This window comes from Ornithodoros turicata, chromosome 2, assembly GCF_037126465.1.
Source record: "Ornithodoros turicata isolate Travis chromosome 2, ASM3712646v1, whole genome shotgun sequence".
Lineage (NCBI taxonomy): Eukaryota > Metazoa > Arthropoda > Arachnida > Ixodida > Argasidae > Ornithodoros > Ornithodoros turicata.
In genome coordinates this window covers 86,772,371-86,793,183 of record NC_088202.1, presented here as the reverse complement: position 1 = coordinate 86,793,183, position 20,813 = coordinate 86,772,371, and the positions used below count along the sequence as shown (strand labels likewise).

Below are 20,813 nucleotides of genomic sequence, written 5' to 3'. Positions count from 1 at the left end.
GAAAGTTCAAGCTGGCATCAAAAAGCACGCTGGTAGAAAACGCAGCAGGACATTGAGAGAACTATGAAATGACGGGCTATTTACACATACGAATGTAAATACCCAAACATAACCCGCCCCTCTTAACCAGATGTCACGGCGGGTGGTCCTCGCCTTTCCGCCTCTGCCTGAAGCAAGAACATTATCTCCTGCCTCGTCAAAGCAATGGATGAAGCGTTCATGTACCCGTCCTTCTCAGTCACCGTATAATTATGAAGGCTTCGGTTACCTTGTCTCGTCAACAACACATACCAACACGGCGGTGCCTTCGAACCTTGGACTACATGACTTGACTCCTACTTGGCAATGAACTCCCAGATGTTCTGTAGGAGAAGTACTCAGCTCACTCACTCACCGGTGCTCACTCAGTCTCCTATTTACACATCTTCGGTTTCTCCGATACAGTGAGGACCACACCTCAAGAGAGCATTTTCAACGACCTTCAACATCGTGGCCTGCTGGGCTGACTTCATAGGGAACTGCTACGCCACTTGCCGTGTGTTGAAATTTCAGCGCTCGTTAAGGAACCGCCAGGTGGGCAAAATTAATTTACACGGCAACCACTGTGGCGTCGCTCATGATCACCGTTGTATCGCGACGTAAAGCCACAAATAATCACTTGCCTCTGCGTCAGAAGAAAATCCTGGGAAACAATCACTGAAAGGTTATCGAAAAAAAAGAGAAAAACTCAGGTTTAGAGTTTATGAACAACGATATTTTCCCCGCCCGTTTATGAGACAGCTGAGTCGGTACAACTGTTGAGGTGGGTAAAAGAAATCCCAAACATCTCTGCCGTCCTGGGGTTGTATTTTCACACGCAACGGGATTACATGAGGGAAGAAGGAAAAGTTATTCGCTGAGCTTCTGAGCCGACTTCGATCGGGTCCCCGAGAGACTCGCTTGTTCATTTTTGCTGGACAACTTCGGTTCGTTCTGGCTCAACTTGAAAGGGTCCTCGTCATCTTCTGTGATAGTCTGTGAAAGAGTTGTGTCTTTTCCATTGTGCACCTCAGCCTCATCTTCAGCTTCATCATTGGTGGTAGGGCGACCTGTAGATATGAGAGATAATGTCATGTATTGACTGATCTCGATCACAAGCACACTCCAGCACATATCGATATGTAATATCACAGTCATGGTGAAGCCAGAAAAATACTTCTTGAGGGGCTCTATGGGGACTTTACATGAGGGAGGGATTTCACCCTCGTTTCCCTCTCCCAAATGCACTACCAAAGGTACGATTTCGCGGCGGTTGAACCCCCCTTCCCCTTTTGGATACGCCACTGATCTCACAACTGCTTTCTCTTTCGATTAGCGTAAGTAGCGGCAAACTTTTCAACAAGAAACTTTCGCAACTTCGCACCAAGAAATCTTTCACGCCCTGTCACTAGATGGCTACAAGACCCGTCTTTCCACCAAACACATTTCACGTTGAACAAGAGAGAAACTGATGTTCTGAGGCTGGAACAACATAGAAGGTTGTTCTTCCCTTCTTCCTCCTATTCTCCCTTCTTCCTATTCCCTTCTTCCCTTCTATGTTGTTCCAGCCTCAGAACATCAGTTTCTCTCTTGTTCAACAGGTGCCGCTGCGTCGATTTCCGTCGTATGATTGTGTGTATGAGTGAGCAAGAAATGTAAGAGTGAAAGGAGGGTGAGTGAGAGTGAGTGGCTGGTTTGTCGTCCCTTCAGATGACGCACCCCGAAAGTCGCTGGAGAGGCGTGTTAGCTTAGCTCAATTGGTAGAGCCCTGGACCGGTAATCCAGAAGATGTGGTTTCGATCCCTACAGCTGGCTAACCTTTTCAGTGACTTTCATCTTTCATCTTCAACATTTCACGTGCACGTTTATCCTGCACTCCAAGTTCCCCGTCATATTTCATAATACGCAGCTGTAGATTCACGTCAATTATTCTTTCAAAAGGCACAAGTCAAACGAAGTTGGAAAGGTAGTCGTTTTTCTTTTTCTTTCGCTTGATGTTTTCCTATGTTAACATTTTATCTTATTCGTGGTAGTTGTATCGGCCTTTCTGAAACATGTGAAGACACAATTGCCAAGGCGTCAGCCCAGGACGCACACTATCCACATGGTCCCCCACTCCTTCCTGCTGTCCTCCCTCCATCTGTCCACACCTGTATGTCCCTGATAGCGACAGTTGCTTCGTGGCGCGAACACGAAAGAAAAAAAATGCCAAGGCGATCCTCGACCGTCGCGGACATTTCAATTGTTCATAGCAAAGCTAACTAGAAATACCACTTACTACTACTCCAAAAGGTATAATGTCCGGGTGGAGTCACCCCATTGACTTATACTGTTCCGCCTTTCCCATCTGGCCGCGCCATGTTGCGTCAGATGTTCCAGAAAAGCTTTACAGCCTGTGCAACGCATGCATTTATTGTGCAAGAGTATTCTTTTTCTCGTCCTTTATGTGGGCATAATTGCATAATTCGTGTCCAAGACCAACACATAATGATATCTGTCTGCTATATTGTGCTGCGTTTTCACGTATCCCCTCTACAGCACACTAAAACTTTGCATAAATGGAGTATTAGCTATACCCTGCTCAACCTTTTATCCCTTTCGTACAACCTACCTCCTGGAGAGGACGCCGCCATGCTACTCATGAGGTCCATTCGTGAATCTAGACTGTACTGCTTTTGACTGAGCATAAGACCTCGTACACGTCGACGGAGGGCAGGGCTGTCTTTGGTCGTCAAGGCAAACTGATCCCCCATGCGGGAAAGCAGGCCTCGAAGAGCGTCGTCACCCTCAAAAAGTGCAACAAAACTCCCGTTGACCACCTTGGGCGTCATGGGACTGTTGGCGAGCAAGAGGCTGGTGCCGAAGTCCGGGTCGTGCTTCTTGATCTCCGCTAGAGAGACCTTGTGTGGGGCCACATCAAGAGCAGTCGCTTGAATAACACTCCAGTCGCGTCGGATGTCCTCTGCCGTCGTGTGTGGGGACGTGACTGTGAAGCGAATCACATATTTTCCCTTCAATGCTGCTGGCACGCAGTGGAGTTTGCCATTTGCGTTGAGGCGCTTCAACAGCTTCTCTGTCCAGGCGTTGGGGCCCTACAAAATTATGATCAAAGAAAGAAATACGTGAAAGCTCGTAACTGTAATCCCATCTTTCGTGCCAATCACAAACCGTACGAGGGTGGTTCCATAAGTTTTATACCCGAGGTAGAAAATGCGCGCGAATTTGAAAATGCGATCAAGGACGCGTGGCGCCATCTGTTGGAGGGCCGGAGCACCACCCTCAACCCTCTCCATGCTTTTGTCGGTTGGAGAGCGGCATTTCAAACACCCAGGGTGCACTCTTCAGTTAAAATGGAAAAATCGAGTACCGCGCTGTGATAAAATTCTTGACAAAAGAGGGACTTTCGCCTAAGGAAATTAAAGCGCGAGTGGACAACGTGTACAGGGAAGCCTCTCCGTCGTACACAACGGTAAAAGACTGGGCTAAGCAGTTTCGACTGGGGCGAGAGTTCATTGAAGATGATCCACACAATGGTCGTCCAGTGGAAGTGGTGACACAAGAAAATTTGTCTCTTGTCGAGGAGGAAGTGCTGAGCGACAGGCGTCTGAAGGTGAAGGAAATCTCAGAAAGGCTGGGGCTTTCCAAAACAACCGTTTTTCGCATCATCGGCGAGGGCCTTCACATGAAAAAGGTCAGTGCGAGATGGGTGCCACGACTTCTCTCGTCAGTTCAAAAGCAACAGCGCGTCGTCTGTGCCAATGAGTTTTTGGAGCTCTGTCAAGAGAACGAAGAAGAAATATTGAAGTCAATTGTCACAGGGGATGAGACTATGGTGCTCTACTATGATCCCCTTTCGAAAAAGGAGTCGATGGAATGGCGCAAACCAGGAGAAGCACCCTCAAGAAAAGCCAAGGTCACATAATCCACAAAGAAGATCATGGCAACAACATTTTGGGATTGTGACGGGATCCTCCTCATCGACTTCAAAGAGAGGAACACCACAGTGAATGCGACTTATAATGCTTCACTCTTGCACCGACTTCGAGACGCCATCAAGGAAAAGAGGCGCGGCAGGTTGAGTCGAGGTGTCCGGTTGCTCCAGGACAATGCCCTTGTCCACACGGCTTCTGTTGCCAAGGCTGCACTGAAGCAGTGCGGCTTCGAAGAAATCCACCACCCACCCTACCGTCCACACTTGGCACCGAGTGACTACTTCCTGTTCTCAAACTTGAAGAGGGATCTCAGAGGACGGAGATTTCAAAACGATAGTGAGGTGCGAGAGGCAGTTTTCCAGCATTTTGCGGACAAAACTTCCGACTATTTTTTCAAGGGTATAAGAATGCTGTTTGAAAGGTGTCAAAAGTTCATCGAAGTTAAGGGTGACTATGTCGAAAAGTGATACACTTGTTTCGTCTCTATGACTATTAAAAGTTGGTCGGGCCGGAAACTTATGGAACCACCCTCGTAGATCCCTTCTGGAGAGACCGGATGGAAGGCTCCTGCGATTGGCTACCAGCCCTTGCACGACGCCCCCGTTTCGCGATGTTGTGCCGGCTCTCTCTCTCTCTCCTCCCAGTCCCCATTTGGCCGCGCCGCACTACACTCGCGCGCGCGGAGCGATTCTTGTGTGGGGGTGGGGTCAAGTGTATGACTTACGTTGTCACTGACTATAGTCCTGTTAACCCTAGAAACTACTCTATTAAAACGTGCAACCAAGTGGTGAGGCCCCATAGTAGCCCCGGCCCAGCGTGCTGCCTGGCTGACCTTTCCCCTTCTTCTTTCCTTTTTCTTCTTTCTTTCTGCCAATAAATCCCCCCTCCCCCCAAGAAGAATGGGGGCGTAAAGCTGCTTGATACGTTATCTCACCGAACGCTCAAGAAAGTCAGTGATACGCATTGACTCCGTTGGCATTTATCCTTGACGCTTGCATTTTTATTAGGCATATAGTCCCTCGGCTATCTTTGCCAAGGTACATTCATTTCGATTCCATTCTTCCCTGGCATGCAGTTGAAACAACAGCGAGAACAAATGACCAGAATGCACGTACGTGAACAGGTTCTCACCTTGAGCCTGATGACAACTAGACCCAGGTGACGTGGGGCAGGGATTTCAAACCTCTTGTCTGAGCGCACGAGGTCTTCGAACAGTTGCGCCAATTCTACACCCTGAAAGTATCTTGAACTGTTATACAACATTAGTATGAAACTGTAATTGATTATAATACAGCAGTCTTCCGGAGGTTTATTGCATGTAATGGGGCAGGGTACTGCTATCCAGCGGCGAATCACACCGTGTCATAGAGTCACGATTTATCTGTTGTTATTATTGCAGCCCAGCACACACAAACATTACTTGTAATCCCATATATTTTTACCAACCAACCAACTACTTGTAAATAATTCAGTTGTTATGGATCACAATGAAATCGATGCAGCTCGCTGTTAAGTTAAGTTGCGGTTAGAGTCATTGTTGGCATTGTACTTAAAGGGTCGGAGATTATGGGTTAAAGAGTGCAGGACTTTGTGAGACAACTCTTGCGTTCAATGCGTTGACAGAAAAATTCCACTATCAGCTCCTGGAACTAAGGTTAGCAACCTTCGTCCTTGGGGAGCTGTGTTCGGAGTAGTGGATCACTGCCGAATGCAATTTCTTACGAATATACTAATTAATTAAGATAAGTTAACACTAACACTAATTAACTAATTTCTTATTCAGCTGATTTGTAAGGCAGTTTAAGTCACTTTACTTTCAGTAGCATCAAGCAGCCTGAGTAACTACCAGGTGTGATGTTGCATGGAGAAGAAAGAATGTAAACGTGAGGCTGCAATTGAATTCGTATCATAACTCAATATAATATCATATGCGAGGAAAAAAAGAAAAAGTACGAGATACTTTGCTGAACTCTCAACCACAAAGCAGGGGAGTTATAAAATAATTTCGGCAACATGCATGCTGCAAATGGATTTAAATTGCGTTTACCAATCTCGCAATTAATTGTAGACGAATTTACCTGAATGTAAGTACAGTTTAACTGTGTATCGTTCAATGTATCTTTACGGGTAGTACAGGTTGTGGCTGTACCCCAACAAATTCTATTGAGAAAATCGAGAGATTAAGTTTCCATAATCAAATTAAATGCTAAAATTAAATGTATCCACGACATAGCTACCTTTCGTATGTGACTCTGGAGACCTTCAACACCATACGTTCGGAGTACGAACCACAGTTTGAGGCTTCGAAACCGCTTGCTCAACGGTATCTGCCAATGCTGTACATAACAGAGTAAGCGTTTACTTTTCTTTGTTAGCAGATATCATATTGTAGTTGTCGTAAGTTAACCTTACCATGTAATCCACCGCAAGACCTGGTAAAGTCAGCACAATGGGTCAGTACGATGGGTATGCTACATAGTTTGTTCATGTTCTACTTTGGGAACTCTTTTTCTGCAGAAAACATCGCGGACACCATGTAATCATGCAAAATGTTACTCAAGTGCGATACCTGAATTTTCGTGTTGTAGGTACAGAGGATCGACGTTGAACGTACGGTGAAGTGCGGTGCTATTTCTAACCCTGTGAAGCGTAATAAGAGAATGCACGTTACTTCTTCAAACGAGAGAAAAACCTTTAATGCCATTATCATCATGTCGTTTTCAAGGATTTATTACAATAGACAAATATAATGTCATGATGAATAGTTTAGTGTCCATACCACATTGCTGTGCAGTCGAAATGCACCATGAGCCATTTCGAAGGATTGAAGGCGAACGAGTCAGCGTACTGGATTCCTCTTAGCCAATGGCGGAACTCCGGGCATACGAACGCTGACCCTGCGTAAGCTGCATCTACGTGCAGCCATACGCGCTCTTCGGCGCCTGGAAAGGACGGCATTGATCGTTCGTAGGCCGTTGCCTTAGTTTCATTCTGTCTGTAATTCTCTGAAAACACCGCCTAGTCATGCAAAGAAGCCCGAGCTTGAATATTGTTTACGCCATTTGGTAAAATCCAAGTTTAGACGATCCTCAGCTTCAGAGAACGGAAAAGCGACATTTGCGTAGCCGTAGACGCCCCGAGGTTTTCTCAGCACGCGTAACTCTTAGATAGAGTTTCATTCACGAGCTCCCTTTATTATATCAAATTATCTTGTCACAAGGCGTATTTTATTTTTCCACTTTGATGCCATTTAACGCGTTGCGATATTGCGGGTACACGCAGCATGCTGCCTCACCATTAACTGCTAGTACTCACCCACGGCCCAAAGTTATTGGGAGGGAAGCTATCTCAAGCAAAGACGGAGCTGTAGAACAATATTTCCAAGAAGTATCACTTACAGATTTCTCCAATCTCTTGAAGGTTGTCGAAAGCGCATGCCCCAGTTGTACCAAGCGTTGCGCAGACCTATGCGCAGCAGAGAAAGTGGGACGTACGAAACGTTTGTTCGGTGAAGAAATTAGCATGCATCGGAAGAGATCAGCGGCGCTTACAAATATGAAACAACTCACGTAAAATGGCAGGAGGCCTTTAGCGCGATCACGATCCATGGCTTCTTTCAAGTCATGCCCTCTGAGACTTAGATTTTCATCTGATTCCACGTAGTGCATTTTCACTAACCCAATTAGTCCAGCTTTCTCAACTGAAGAATGGGCCTAAGCAATAATAATATAGAGATACGCAGAGCTGAGTAAACGACTTCTTACGTACTCGCAGTCTCGCAAAAGACTTTCGTTTAGATCGTGGCTTGCTTGTACTAAAAGCATCGTGTGATATGCTTTTCTGCCCTATTTCTACAGCACTGGTATTTGTTATTCGAAATCAGCAATGACATAAAATAAACGTCAACAACAACAGCAGCAGCGAAAGCACACCCTCCATAGCTCCTATCTTAGACGAATCTGATCCATTCCTTTTGGACGAACAAGGGCGTCAATATTGTGCTTGTCTTGTCATTGAAAATTCAGTATATGATCCTACTTGGTCAGAACAGTAGGCGACCAGGCGCCCATTAAGGTCGGCATCATCGAGGTCCAGGGAACCTTCGTGGCAACGACGAATGGCCTCGGTGCGCGCGGCGAGAAGAGCCACGAATGTGGCTTCGCTGGACGTCGTCTGGATCACTCCGCCACCTTTGGAGACTGAGCGTACATGCAGAAATTCATCCGGGAGTCCAAGCATCTGTGCCAGCCAATCCATCACTATGGTTTCCAGCTCAGTGCATGCGGGGCTCGATGCCTTTACATGAAACGTAGCGAGAAACAGTCGAATCCATCAATGCACGGTGCCCTGCAGTGTTTTTCTGAGCATCGGTAAGAACACATTGCTAAATGTGGTGGAAACCCATCCTTTTCGAATCGAATATACATAAAAGGTCGTGGTAGGAGATCCCGGAATAATAGTGACGAGGAAGATAAAATGTGCTGAATACATTTTCACCTTCAAGGCTTGGGCAGACTATGTCGTGTGTATAGTTACCAGCAATACTCGTCCTGTGTATTCTGCCATCGTATCCAGATTTTATATTTATGAAACTCGTGGGTTCCCAAAAGTTGTTTGAGGACTTCCAATACGAACTCAGCGAACACATATTTTAAAGACCCCTTCGGAAGACGCGGTATCTGAGCTGTTTTGAGTCAGACTGATTTACCAACTTGGCTTCGTCTACCGTTCTTCTACCAGCAACACTATGCATACGCTCATTTCATTTCTCGGTGGGTGTAATAAGATAAATGCACGAATGAGAAACACGACGATTACCCACAAAACTAACGCATGAGTGACATACATTTAAATGCATATTTCTCATCCATCATTGCACGTGTTATTGGCACTTAGTCGATGGCACTTTCGCCAATGGACACGCTGTGGGAGGCAGTGAGCGCTGCAACAAATGTCAGAAATACAGTTACCCAAGTGAAGCCAAGGCAGCCGATTCCATCTGCGAGCATGTCACCCAGCAGCGACGGCGGAGAATGGAGGGCGGGAAAGTAGGCATGCATGTGTGGGCTCTGCCAGTGGGTAACCTGGTGACACAAACGGCACTTATCAAACTTTCGAACTGTTGCGATGACCATGTTTTTCAACATTCTATAATCAATCAACATAGTTATTTTCTAGAGGGCTAAGCAAGGTTCGCAGGACAAGGAGGGTGATCGGTGGATTGCGACAATGGGTTCGTGGACGTCAACAAAAAATCTCTAAAAGGACACACACACAATTTCCGGCCTTGTGGACTAGTTTCTATTTGACGCACCTGAATATGTGTCAGCATCACATCCTCGAAAGAAGTGGATCCCTCGTCTGCATGTAAATCGACATACAGTGCGCGTCTCGAGAAGCAGCCCAAAATTTTCATAAATCCACGCTACGCTTTTTTCTTCTTCAAACACTACGCTGCATATACCTATTTGTGGTATTGCCGACTTCGACGCAATATTGGTTTACCAGCAGGCGCAGCCTTAATAACATTCCATAACTAATTTCGTTTAGTAAGTTGTACAGCAAAGTCCTGAGGTCTCATACCGTATTCTCGACAACCGCAAAAATCGAAAACGTGGCGAGCTCCTACAGGGCACTCTGAGAGATAGAGGAATGCAAAATGTCCGTGTGTCCTGTAACTGTTTCGGCGCGCCCGCTTTATGTCCCATCTCCCCTGTGTTCAATCCTCAGCCTCGATGGACTGGCTGCCGTTCCGCGATACGTGGTGTACCTGCGCTCTGTTATGCAATGCAATGCAATGCAATCCAATCCAAAGAAGTGCGATAGCGGCAACTCGCACATCTCTCGTCAGCCCGGCAGTACAAAGCGTGGGCGCGCTACGGCTTGAGGAACAGCAGGCCAGGGGACCTATCTTATGCAGGAATGCTGCTGTTAACGCGGCATAGAGTTTCCTGCCTGTCCGTTCTTGCCTCTTCCGTCACTCAGCACTTCTCAGTCATGGGATTACCAACGAGCCCGAAGCTCAACACTATCGGATGCCTTGTCATGTAAACCCTTGCCAGTCTACCATGAAGATTAGTCGACTGGGTCTTTCATTCACCATACTTGTCCACGTAAACGCAGTTACTGACTTCTAGGCAAGGGCATTGCAATTGGCAATCATTTTCGTTCGATCAATAGCAGCAGCTCATTCTCGGATAACGTGAGGTCCATGAGAACGGCTATTGGCATTGTTTGATTCTCCATCACACCTGCATCGAATGATTTTCATCACACGGCATAACCTTCATTATGTTCGATAATGTAGGAAACTACAGACATACGTACCCCTGGCATGATGACATCTTCGATGTCGCGGAAGATGTCCGTCCATGGCTCCCCCTTCTGTGGAGCGTGGGTAGGCAACAGGTTTCGCATGTATCCTGGCTTGACGTCAGGAAACACACGACGAGACCGGATGTTCTCCAGATAATCGGCGATGTAATCCACCATCTCTTTGCCTGGCCACCGTCACATAGCGTGTCATGTGTGGATTCGAGTCGGATCAGACCGCTACCTCCCGTAAACACGCCTTTCTATACAGTTAGGGCCTGACTTTTTAGGGTTAAACCCGTATCCGCCCGATATTTACCCCCCGAACGAAATCTGTAAAATTCGGGTTTAACCTGAATCTACCCGAAAACATCCGGGTCGCGTGGCACACTCATAAGCGTGCATTAAAATAAAGTTTGATAATATTGCTAAACATTAGTTCCATGTTAAGACAAATTGTTATTAAACAAAAAAAATCACCCGAACACACCCGAATTCCTGACGACAGAATATGCCGTAACGGGATTTAACCCGAATACACCCGATATTTACCCCCGAATTTGGCCAAAAATAAAACCCCAAAAAGTCAGGCTCTTACTCTGCTAAAACTTTGGGTGCACTTCAAAAGACTTTGAAGTTTCCCAGGCTTGAGAAACTGGCGCGTACGGATAAAAAATTAAAAAAGCGAAAACCCATCTGCCTTTTTCTATTTCTATTGAAAATTAATTGTAAAGTGCTTCAATAATTATCATGAATATAAATTGATTTCATGCGATTGAATATCCGCTGATGTGTACAACGTCTGTGTTTGCTCCCAAGTCCCAATTCAAGCGGATAAAAGCAAGAGACTGGTGCAAAACCGAACGAAAAAAAAAAAGTGGGGGGAGGAAGGCCAGGGGGTCGGAGAGGGGTATTTTGTGTACCAGGCAGTCAATTGTTTGGAGCCTGCTGCAAACGCTCCAAATTATTGTTGTTTTTAGGAACTAATTTGGGGAAGGTGTTGGTAGACGACCATAAGGAAGCCCCACCGTGCTGTGAAACGTGCTTCCACCAAATGTCCAAGACCAATTAATTGGGGATTTAGTCTCAGGTATACGCAAAAGTCACTGGAATGCTCTTTCTTTTAGAACTATTGTGTAATAAGAGGATAAAGTGGGTTCTCATATGTCAACATGAATTAGGTTTTCCTATCATGCCTTTTCATCAGCCCTCACACGTCACCTGTATGGGCGTTCTCAATCTTCACACGATTCGAGGAGAGGGCATATGAAAGTAACGATTGTTACCGAAAAGTAACATAAATAAATCAAATTCTTACCTACTCGTCTATACTCCTGCATATCCATGCCCTGGACCAGGAAATCAGAAAATGTAAATGCAGTCAAGAAACCTCATAAAAACGACTCCAAGAAATATTTGAAGTGTGCCGCAAACATGGATAGTTGTGAATTTTTAACCTGCTGAGTCGATACTGTCTATCAAGTACGTACTAACAAATGACAAAATAGGAATGTTCCTTCGCGGGTGACTTCCACTCCTTCGCGGGCGGCGCTTGACTGCCTTGAGCTTCCTTATGCAATTAACGGAAGAAATTTGGATTTTTACTTTCCGAATGTGTCGAAATGCACCTCAAACTCTCAGTGCATGGGACAAAACACCACAACTGCCGTAAAATTGCACCCGGAGTGTACATCGCACAAGGTAGCCGCATGTTTACTATTTGGCACCCTATCAGAGGACAAAGGAAGGAACATTCACAGCGAATTCACAACTAAATTCGATTTGGCTAAAGTGAAACACCAGGATGGAGAAAAACGTTAAATTTCCTATCGAAGACTGGAGAACTGAACATTGAGTTTTACGAGCAAATCTTCGTCTTAGCGAGGATGCAAGGCGGATCACTAACACGATAAGCCGCAAAGCAGCAGTGTGCTAAGATGATGCGCTTTTGCTTTGGAGAATATACGATGGAAGATTTTGAAAACTCACTTGGAACGCGGACTAGAAAAACGACGAACAACGTAGCTGTTGTGCACACCCGTCACCTGTGCTGTCACCTTCCACGTGGCTGGTCCCCTGCCTTGCTGTACGAGACCACTGCGCCAGGCGAGATGAACTTCTCTAACATCTGCTATTACTGCTCCGGTTCGCTGACAGACGGGCCCTCCCCGTGGTGTCCCACCGGATTTCGTACGTTCGGAGCTCCCAACTTTTGGCAGGGAGAGAAATGTGAAACCGAAAGGGTCGGCAGAGTCCTGCGGGTATCTGGTTTGCTACAGCCACTTTCAATGCCGACGTAGTTTATTGACAAGTTGATGGGCGGAGAGCACTATCTTCCTTCTAATCTGGTGGCTGTCTCGGAGATACAACTAGAGGACTATAGTAGTAATGGGGATGCTTGGGTGTTTTTATTCCAGTATCCATCCGAGACGGTCCTTCATTGCGTAGTCATACTTGAACCACTTTTATTTTGGAGTGAGCGCACCTTATTTTCTCCCCCAACCGGAAAAATAATGAGTGGCTTGGGTACTGCTTCAAAAAATAAACAATTACTTATTGGATCAGTAAAAGTGTGATGACATTATAGAAATCCGCCTCTGCCAGCCTCAGCATAATCAACTAGCGAGATCCCTCCCCGCACACACGCGCACAGACTTTGCCATCGATAAATAGAACGTCACAATGGTCACCGAGCTTTATTTCAATATGCACTACATTTAATGTATACTGGCGATAGCTGCTAGTTGAAACTGTTCTCTATAAAGCCTGCGTTGTATCTTGCTAGGAGCTGATTCGCCAAATGGTTATCGCAAAAGCTCCCTCTGTTGTCAGTTCGCATTACAAGTTAGGGTACTTAATCTCCAAGGTAATGCCTTACATTGACAATTACCAGAATAGGCATTTTCCTACTGTAATTACGTCACTATATTGTGTAGAACTTTGCGAATAATATTCTGATTTTTCGGATGTCGAGATGAATAATTGCATAATCGATTTATATATTTCAATCATCGACGGGATGTCTCTTCCAAACCGAATATATTCGAATAGTTCCGAAAGTGCACTCGTGAGCTCAAGAACGCCACAAGGGGAGGGTAGAAAACAAGGTGAGGGCTGCTTCACACGAATATCCGGATGCGCATATCACGCATGTGTGCCAGCGGTATATCTGCGCATATTCGGCATGTATGTTTTGTTATATAATTATTCGCTTCGTATACGCTTCGGTTACGTAACTAAAATATTAGCTTCGTGGGTGAGTGAGCGAGTGAGTGAAAAAGAACATGGAGAAATCGGCACCACCAACGTAGAAGCCGGCTACTCCATACCACGTAAACACCTCTGAGCGCATGAACCTACATAGACACTTGGAGTGCAAACACTCAGGTACGAAGAGTCACGAGGCTTCGTATCTGCTTCGAGCATATAACACTATTCGCGCAGGCCAATCATTTGTTGTGCCCCGATGGCGATCGCGTTTTTTTTTTTTTTTACATTTTCATTTCTCTCGTGTGTTTTTCCCCTTTCCGTGGGGTTCATTCATTTCGGGGGTCAAGGGAGTAGCAGCGTTCATCGGGAGACGAATTCAATTTCTCCAGCATATCTAAAAGCAGCACCCTAAACTGAGACGAGAATACTAGACAGGGCAACTGCTTGTACCGCTACCCCGCTGCAAAGTTGTCCATCGTCCACTGTCAGGTGTGGATATAGAGACAGTGGGATAGCTATAACAACGGTCTTTTAGCACTGAAAAAATGGAAACCACGCTGAAAGAACAAATTCAATGCAAACGATGGTAAAACAGAACTCACGTGGCGAGGCCGTTTTTCTGTCCCATGTTTTACTTTAGGGTACTTTGTTTTCTTCATTGCCCGCAACCCCTCCAGCCAACGGAAAGAGTAGAGTCACTAAATAGAGTGACTCATACACGGCTCTGGAGCAGTGACTCTAGGCCGGATGGGAGTGTCGCTAACCCTGATTTCTGCCCAGGGGACAACAAGTACTAAGATGACCTCCATCCATTGTCCGTCTCCGTAAGATGTTGGAAAAAATTCTTGGAAGCAGGCTCATCGCCGCGGGGTCCACTAGCCCCTTTTATTTTTGTAGGTGGTGACTGTTGTCGGAGTGTTGTTCCCTTCATGTTCCCTATCCTTCTCCGCTGCATAATCCTGTTATGTACATTCTGGCAGGTGGCAACGCTCGTCGGGTACTACATGTCATTTCCATCATCGCGTGCATGCAGCTCGCGCGTGGTTTTCCGTTTATCCATATTTGCAAAGCTGCAGCTAGAAAAAGATCACTCTTAATGGTGCGGTCACAGTGCCCAGCAATCTTGTTCGTCTTTACTCTATATATTCTGTCTGCGCAATCCCAGTCGGCTTCGGTTGGAAATGAACCTACACCCGGTCCTGTCGTCTTTACCCGGTCTGGATATGTGCGCGGGCTGCGTGAAGTGGTCGAAGGTCGTAGCTTGGACGTATTCTACGGAATCCCCTACGCGGAGCCCCCGGTTGGTCCTCTAAGGTTTAAGAAGCCAGTCCCAACAATGTCCTGGTCGGCACCATTGGACGCAACAGAGAAGAAGCCATCCTGTGTCCAGTTCTCGGGCAGCAGCGTCATGAGCCAAATTCAGCCGAGCGACGACGTCATGAGTGAGGACTGTTTGCATCTCAACATCTGGGCTCCAACTGGCGGAAAGTCGAAAGCCGTTATCATCTTCCTCTACGGCGGTGGTTTCCAGTGGGGCTCGAACAGATGGCTTCAGCATGATGCGAGGTACCTGGCAGCCCTTGGTGACGTTGTTCTGGTAGCACCCAACTACCGCGTAGGCGTTCTTGGGTTCCTGAATGGAAGGAATGCCAACATCCCTGGGAACGCGGGGGTGTGGGACACACTGCTTGCACTTCGCTGGGTGAAGTGCAACGTCTTGGAGTTCGGAGGCAATCCAGACATGATTACCGTGATGGGAGAGAGTGCCGGGGCAGTTATTACGGGGCTTCTGATGATTTCTCCCGTGTCTGAACTGCTGTTTCGAAGGGCGATCATGCAAGGCGGGTCTCCGTTTTGGTACCTGGGAAATACGACCGGTTCTGGACCTTCAACAGTGAATAGCGTCGCTCTGAAGCTAGGTTGTGGCGTTACCTTCAAGGATAACCCCAGTGAAGTGGTCCAGTGCTTAAGAAATGCGTCGGCCAGTGATCTAGTGAACAAAACTTCAACCCTTTTCGGCATATTACCCTACCAATTGTTTCCTAGCTATAGTGACAGACTGTTCCCTGAACCTCATATTACGATGATCACGAAAGGACCCATTCGCGACGTTGACCTTCTGATCGGCTCCAATGCAGATGAAGGTGCGTTCTTTGCCTTGCCTACGTTGAAGTGGTTGTTAGGCGAAAACTACTACGACAAGCTGAGCAAGCGCAAGCTCATAAGCACGTTCACCGTTTATATTCAAATTGTGACCGGATTCGACGCAAAAGATTTGGTCAAATCGTACTTTGAAGGCCTGGAAGAGACTGACAAGACTGGTGTTCTGAAGGCTGTGGCAAAAGTAATGGGCGACTACGCGATCAGCTGCCCCGCATTGTTTCTGGCTGATGAGGTATCTCGGGACAGGACAAACGCTGTCTACTTCTACGAGTTCTCTTATCGGCCGACACGTTCGACGTGGCCGCCGTGGGTTCAGGCTACGCATTCTCAAGAACTCGAATTTACCTTGGGATCCGTATTTCTTTTCGCTGATGAGTTCAGTGACGATGACCGTCAGCTTAGTCGGGACATTATACAGACTTGGACTTCTTTTGCGAAGACTGGGTGAGTTGTATTTGGACAGTCACATGCGCTACAGTAATTCCTTTTGCCCTCATAATTGCTGTTGGTCTCCTCTTTCATGAATAGTACTCCAGTTGTGCGTGTGTCAGATGTGTAGAGCTATTACTATGCAATGCAAATATATCGTATTTTCCGTTATGTTAGCGGCAACATACAACGACAAGCTCAAAAGAGAAAAGAAAAAAGCAAATTCACCGCATAGCCCGCAATGATGGGGTTATCGCTTGTAATTCGAAGAGAGCGGGGAGCGTAGGCCTTTTTGTGTCGATTATCCTATATCCAAATCGACACCAAAAAGGCGTGTGCTTTCTTCGATGGATAGTGGTGCCCTCTAGGTCGGTCTTTTTGTACCGCGGGTCCAGTCACAAGGAGAAGGTTCCCGGACGGACAGGCAAAAAGAAAAGAATCAGAATAGAATCAGAAGCTAGAACCTCGTGGCAACGGTTGGCGCACAGCGTGCTCTGCGAGGAAGTTTTGTTTTTAGAGCTTTCCTTCGCTGTGTTCTCGCACGGGAGGCTGGTGCAGCTGTCTTTGCACTGTGTTTAGTGTGCAGTGGTTCAGAGTCTTTGTAGACTTTGTCGCGTTACTCTCGAGAATCTCCGTACACCCAATTCCCACTAACATGTAGAACGTCATCCAGATATCATTGCGCCGTTGTGGTTCGCCGAAGACCGAACAACGAAAGGGAGCAAAATGTTTTGTCGACGGAAAAGGGTGCGTTCCGCGGTGGAGACGTCAGCCTGCTGGAAAATGGACCGGTTACCACAAACAACGATTTCTCAACAGGGCGTCGCGGTACAGCGCGATATATGTGTCGCCCGAAACCTCTCCCCGTATTTGTTTTCTAACGAACTTCTGCTGCCACGGACAGCTAAGATTTCACGCGTAGAATATAGAGCGCATTATTGCATTATTATAATTGTTTACAGTCGTTAATAAACACGATACGCATTGCTTATATTACGCAAGAATTACTTTATTTCCGCTTTCGCTCGCTGTCGACGCGCAGCGCAGTTGCCCGCGACTGTTCTACTAGCGACCACTTGGTCGCCCGATTGGTCAAGAGTGTCGCGTCACTTCCTTCGTTCACCGCTAGGATCTGCTCACTGTGGAGTGCATTCTAGGCAAGGTGGCGCAAGCTATCTCCCGTTCCAAAGGGAAGAGCCGCAGTGTCTGTCCATCCATCCCGTGCATTCCATCTAAACTTCGGCAAAACAGGTCGGCGTCTATTGTTTTTCGAGTAGAATGGGAAATCGCTGGGCTCACACCGCTTTTCCGTCGAGAAAGCGTCTTATGCGGGTATCTGAATAAAACTGCTCAGATCCACGTCCAATGTCCGCCAGAGTGGTGCACAGTTACAGACTTTCAAGATGCTTTTAACGGAAAGCTGCTCTACAGCCTACTACCTCTCCTTCTAGCCTAGTAGAAATCTTCCGTTCGAAATATGAATGGCTCCAGACTCCATTTCCCTAAACTTACCATCCTATACGCTGTTAAAGAGACCTTCACCACATAGCATGCTCCTAGCCAACCACCATACCGAATGATATCATTCTGTGTCATGATTTGTTCAAAACAGGGGGAGGAGCCTATCTGGGACGAGCATAACATGTCCCAGATAGGCGCCTCCTCCCATTTTCAGCAACTAAGGACACAGTATGATATCATTCGGACTGACGGTTGGCTAGGAGCGTGCGATGTGGTGAAGTTCTGTTTTAACAGTGTACTACCAGCTGTCAGTTCTCCAATGAATTACTTCAGTACCGTCGGGACATCATTACAGAGTTTTAGTACATCGTACGCTATCGCTTAGCGTACGTACGTAATGGATATAGCGTTGATGGTTTTGCGCACGCCCATAACGGAAAGAGCTTCGCCCAGTGCGCAGACCCACCAACGCTATTCCTTACGTACGCAAAGTTGATAGAGTACACTCTAAAAACTGAACTTCACCGCATAGCACGCTCTGTGCCAACCATTGAATGATAGGGTTATCGCTCATCGAAACCTACGAATGATAGGGTTATCGCTCCTGATTCGAGGAGAGAGGGATACGGTATTTAAATACTGTATTTATATTTTGTATGTAAATGCTTGCCCCTTTTAACAAAGTATTTTGTATTTATATTTAAATACTCAAAAATTGTATTCATGCCCATCCCTGTATAATGGTAATGGTGCCGTGATGTCACACGTAAGGTTTGTCTTCCCAGTGTAGCGACATGTTGCACGTGCCGCAGGGTATGACTATGGATAATTTCGACCACCTGGGGTTCTTTTGACGTGCGCCGGAAATCTCCGACACACGGTGCTGGGAGCAATGTTTACCTCCCCTCGGTTCGGGTTCGACTCAATCCGCCATAGTCAACTCGACCCGCTCCTGTCGAGTTTATGTAAACGAGGCTAATGTCACTACAGCGTGGCGTTCGAAGGCACCGCACCATAAAATCCCTGTACCATAGAGTACCATAAAGTATAGGGGCTTTACCGCACCAAAGACAAGGTTAAATACATCCCCGCTGGAGTCCAGCGTCCCTATAGTCAGCGTCTGTGGGGAGTCCCTTGCGGCATCTACTTTGTTCCATTGAGAAACTATGATGGACAGCGAAAGGCTGCTTTACTCGCGGGTCTTTACACGTGTACTACAGATAGCGCTAGATAGCATATGCACAGGAATGTACGGAAAATTAATTTAATCATATCCTATAGGAAAATCACTTGCCGGAAATACATAAATGTGTGCGGAATATATTATAAGTTTGGACCTGTCTCTTATTTTGGTGGGATCTGCTCTTATAGGGGCACCTTTTGCGGCGTGGCTGGTTGTTAGAATTTATCTGAAATCTGATACACATATGATATTTGTCCCTGTCTTTCAGGAAGCCGTCACCATTGCGAGGAACGCAGTGGGAGAAGTACACCCCGCTAAAGAAAGCCCATCTGCGTATCAACAGTGAGACTTCTGTTGTTGCCGTGTCACATCGACCGCGATGCGACCTACTAAAAAAATACATAAAGCAATACTTCGAATGAACCTGCAATGAATGTCGCCTTTTGTATGCCAATAATGGAAAATAATGAATGTATGTTTAAGAGTGGTTATTCTTTATATAGCGGTGTTGGAAAAGCAGATGTGTACCAGAAGTTGCCGAACGGGAACACAGCACTTGGTCATATATCCAAATTGACACAAAAAGGCGTACGCCCCCCTCCCTTCGAATCAGAAGCGGTACCCATGGCAACGGTTAGAGCAGAGCGTGCTATGCGGTGAAGTTCGGTTTTTAGAGTGTAGAATAGGTTTTTGTCAGTGTCAGTAACACTGCCTGGCGCTTGTGCATTCGCACCGGTCTGTCGACGCAAAGTGTCCAGTGGCGTAGCCAGAAAAGTATTTCGGGAGGGGTTCTATGAGGACTTTACAGGGGAGAGGAGGATTTCACCCTCTTTCACCTCTCCAAAGTGCACATCTTAGGGGGTTTGAACACCCAGAGACACCCCCCCTTTGGCTAGGCCAGTGAAGGTGTGGCATGAAATTTGCGTCAGGCGTAGCCAAACACACTTGCAAGAGAACATTGGTGGAAGAACGACAACGACGTGATCAGGCACTTATTTCTTTACTTCGTCTGCTCCACGTACATGACTCATCAAGTGAATGTGCCGTTGAACACGCCTCCACGCACGAACGAGGAGCGTTCCATAAGTTTTCCTCTAGACACAGAAGGAGTGCACGCAGATACACGAAACTTTATCCTAGGACACAAGCTCTGTTGAAGATCATTGATGCCACCTGAAATGGTGCACTTACGGGCTACGGGGTTTCCTATACGGCGGCCGCCGGCAGGTGAGGAAGGCACGTGCGGTCATTGAATATATGTCTCGGAAGGGCCTAGCTTCGGAAGGCGTCCACCAGGAAATGTTGGCGAGGCGGAGGAGGATATTCATCCTGCAGCACGGTGAAGAAGTCGGCCGCGGAATGTAAGCGAGCGCTCGACAGCCCCAACCTGGCAGGTGACATTCGGGCCATCGCTCAGGTCATATAGGCATATCCAAAAGCACAGTCCATCGCATCTTGACCCGGCATTTTGACATGCACGAAGTATCTCCCAGATGAGTCTCAATACTGATCACCCTACGTCAAAAACACACACGCTAGACGACATCCAGATACAATCTCCAACTGCTAATAGCAGAACACGTTTCTGTGGCTTCGCACTGACCTTACCGTTTTGTTTAATGCGGAAGCCAGGTCTCGTCTTATGGCCAATTCCCACATACAGCGTTTCGCTAGAAAAAAGCGCTTGAAACCTAGCGCTGTTTTTCCGCTGCCGTTCTCTGTACATCCGAGCGCATAGTGCTATCCCGCTCGGGTCCGCGCACTTCATATGTAGCAAATATGATCTGCGATCGTGTCGATGCTGTCATTGCCATGCGTTGGCACTTTAACCTGCTGTTACTACTTCTGCTGTGGAAACGACGCGTTCAGCCACGGTGACGCTTTCGAGTTCGGGAGATCTTTCGTTTCCAGCACCAAGAAGGCTCCTCTGATGTGCTACTGCCGAGGCTACGTGCACGTGACGGACACATGCAGCATCCCACGCCAGCTTTTCTAAACCAACCTGTCACTCCGAATTCCCTGCCGATTTCGCCCTGCCGGTTCTGTTTAATAGTATCCTCAAATTAGGTGATGACTTGTCGTAGAGAAATCAGTGAGGACGAACA

General features: G+C 46.8%; 2 protein-coding genes across 4 annotated transcripts; one reads left to right on the top strand and one right to left on the bottom strand.

The window, feature by feature from the left end:
* Window positions 1–829: 829 nt before the first annotated feature.
* Window positions 830–12,651, bottom strand: LOC135385680 (histidine decarboxylase-like). Of its 3 annotated transcripts, XM_064615135.1 has the most exons (14): window positions 12,252–12,651; window positions 11,581–11,611; window positions 10,278–10,450; window positions 8,921–9,034; window positions 7,989–8,246; window positions 7,520–7,663; window positions 7,349–7,415; window positions 6,730–6,892; window positions 6,520–6,590; window positions 6,363–6,382; window positions 6,188–6,286; window positions 5,082–5,183; window positions 2,630–3,110; window positions 830–1,088 (listed from the first exon to the last, which is right to left on the bottom strand). In XM_064615135.1, the coding sequence occupies exons 2-14, from the start codon at window positions 11,606–11,608 to the stop codon at window positions 889–891; spliced, it is 1,920 nt and encodes a 639-aa protein (XP_064471205.1). In that variant the 5' UTR covers window positions 11,609–11,611; window positions 12,252–12,651; the 3' UTR covers window positions 830–888. The 3 variants fall into 3 exon arrangements, with proteins under 3 accessions (XP_064471205.1, XP_064471206.1, XP_064471207.1); XM_064615136.1 differs by lacking the exon at window positions 11,581–11,611; XM_064615137.1 differs by lacking the exon at window positions 7,520–7,663 and having other exon boundaries at window positions 12,252–12,650.
* Window positions 12,652–14,271: 1,620 nt separating this feature from the next.
* Window positions 14,272–19,190, top strand: LOC135383813 (acetylcholinesterase-1-like). The gene is made up of 2 exons (XM_064613130.1): window positions 14,272–16,079; window positions 18,977–19,190. The coding sequence occupies exons 1-2, from the start codon at window positions 14,437–14,439 to the stop codon at window positions 19,128–19,130; spliced, it is 1,797 nt and encodes a 598-aa protein (XP_064469200.1). The 5' UTR covers window positions 14,272–14,436; the 3' UTR covers window positions 19,131–19,190.
* Window positions 19,191–20,813: the final 1,623 nt, after the last annotated feature.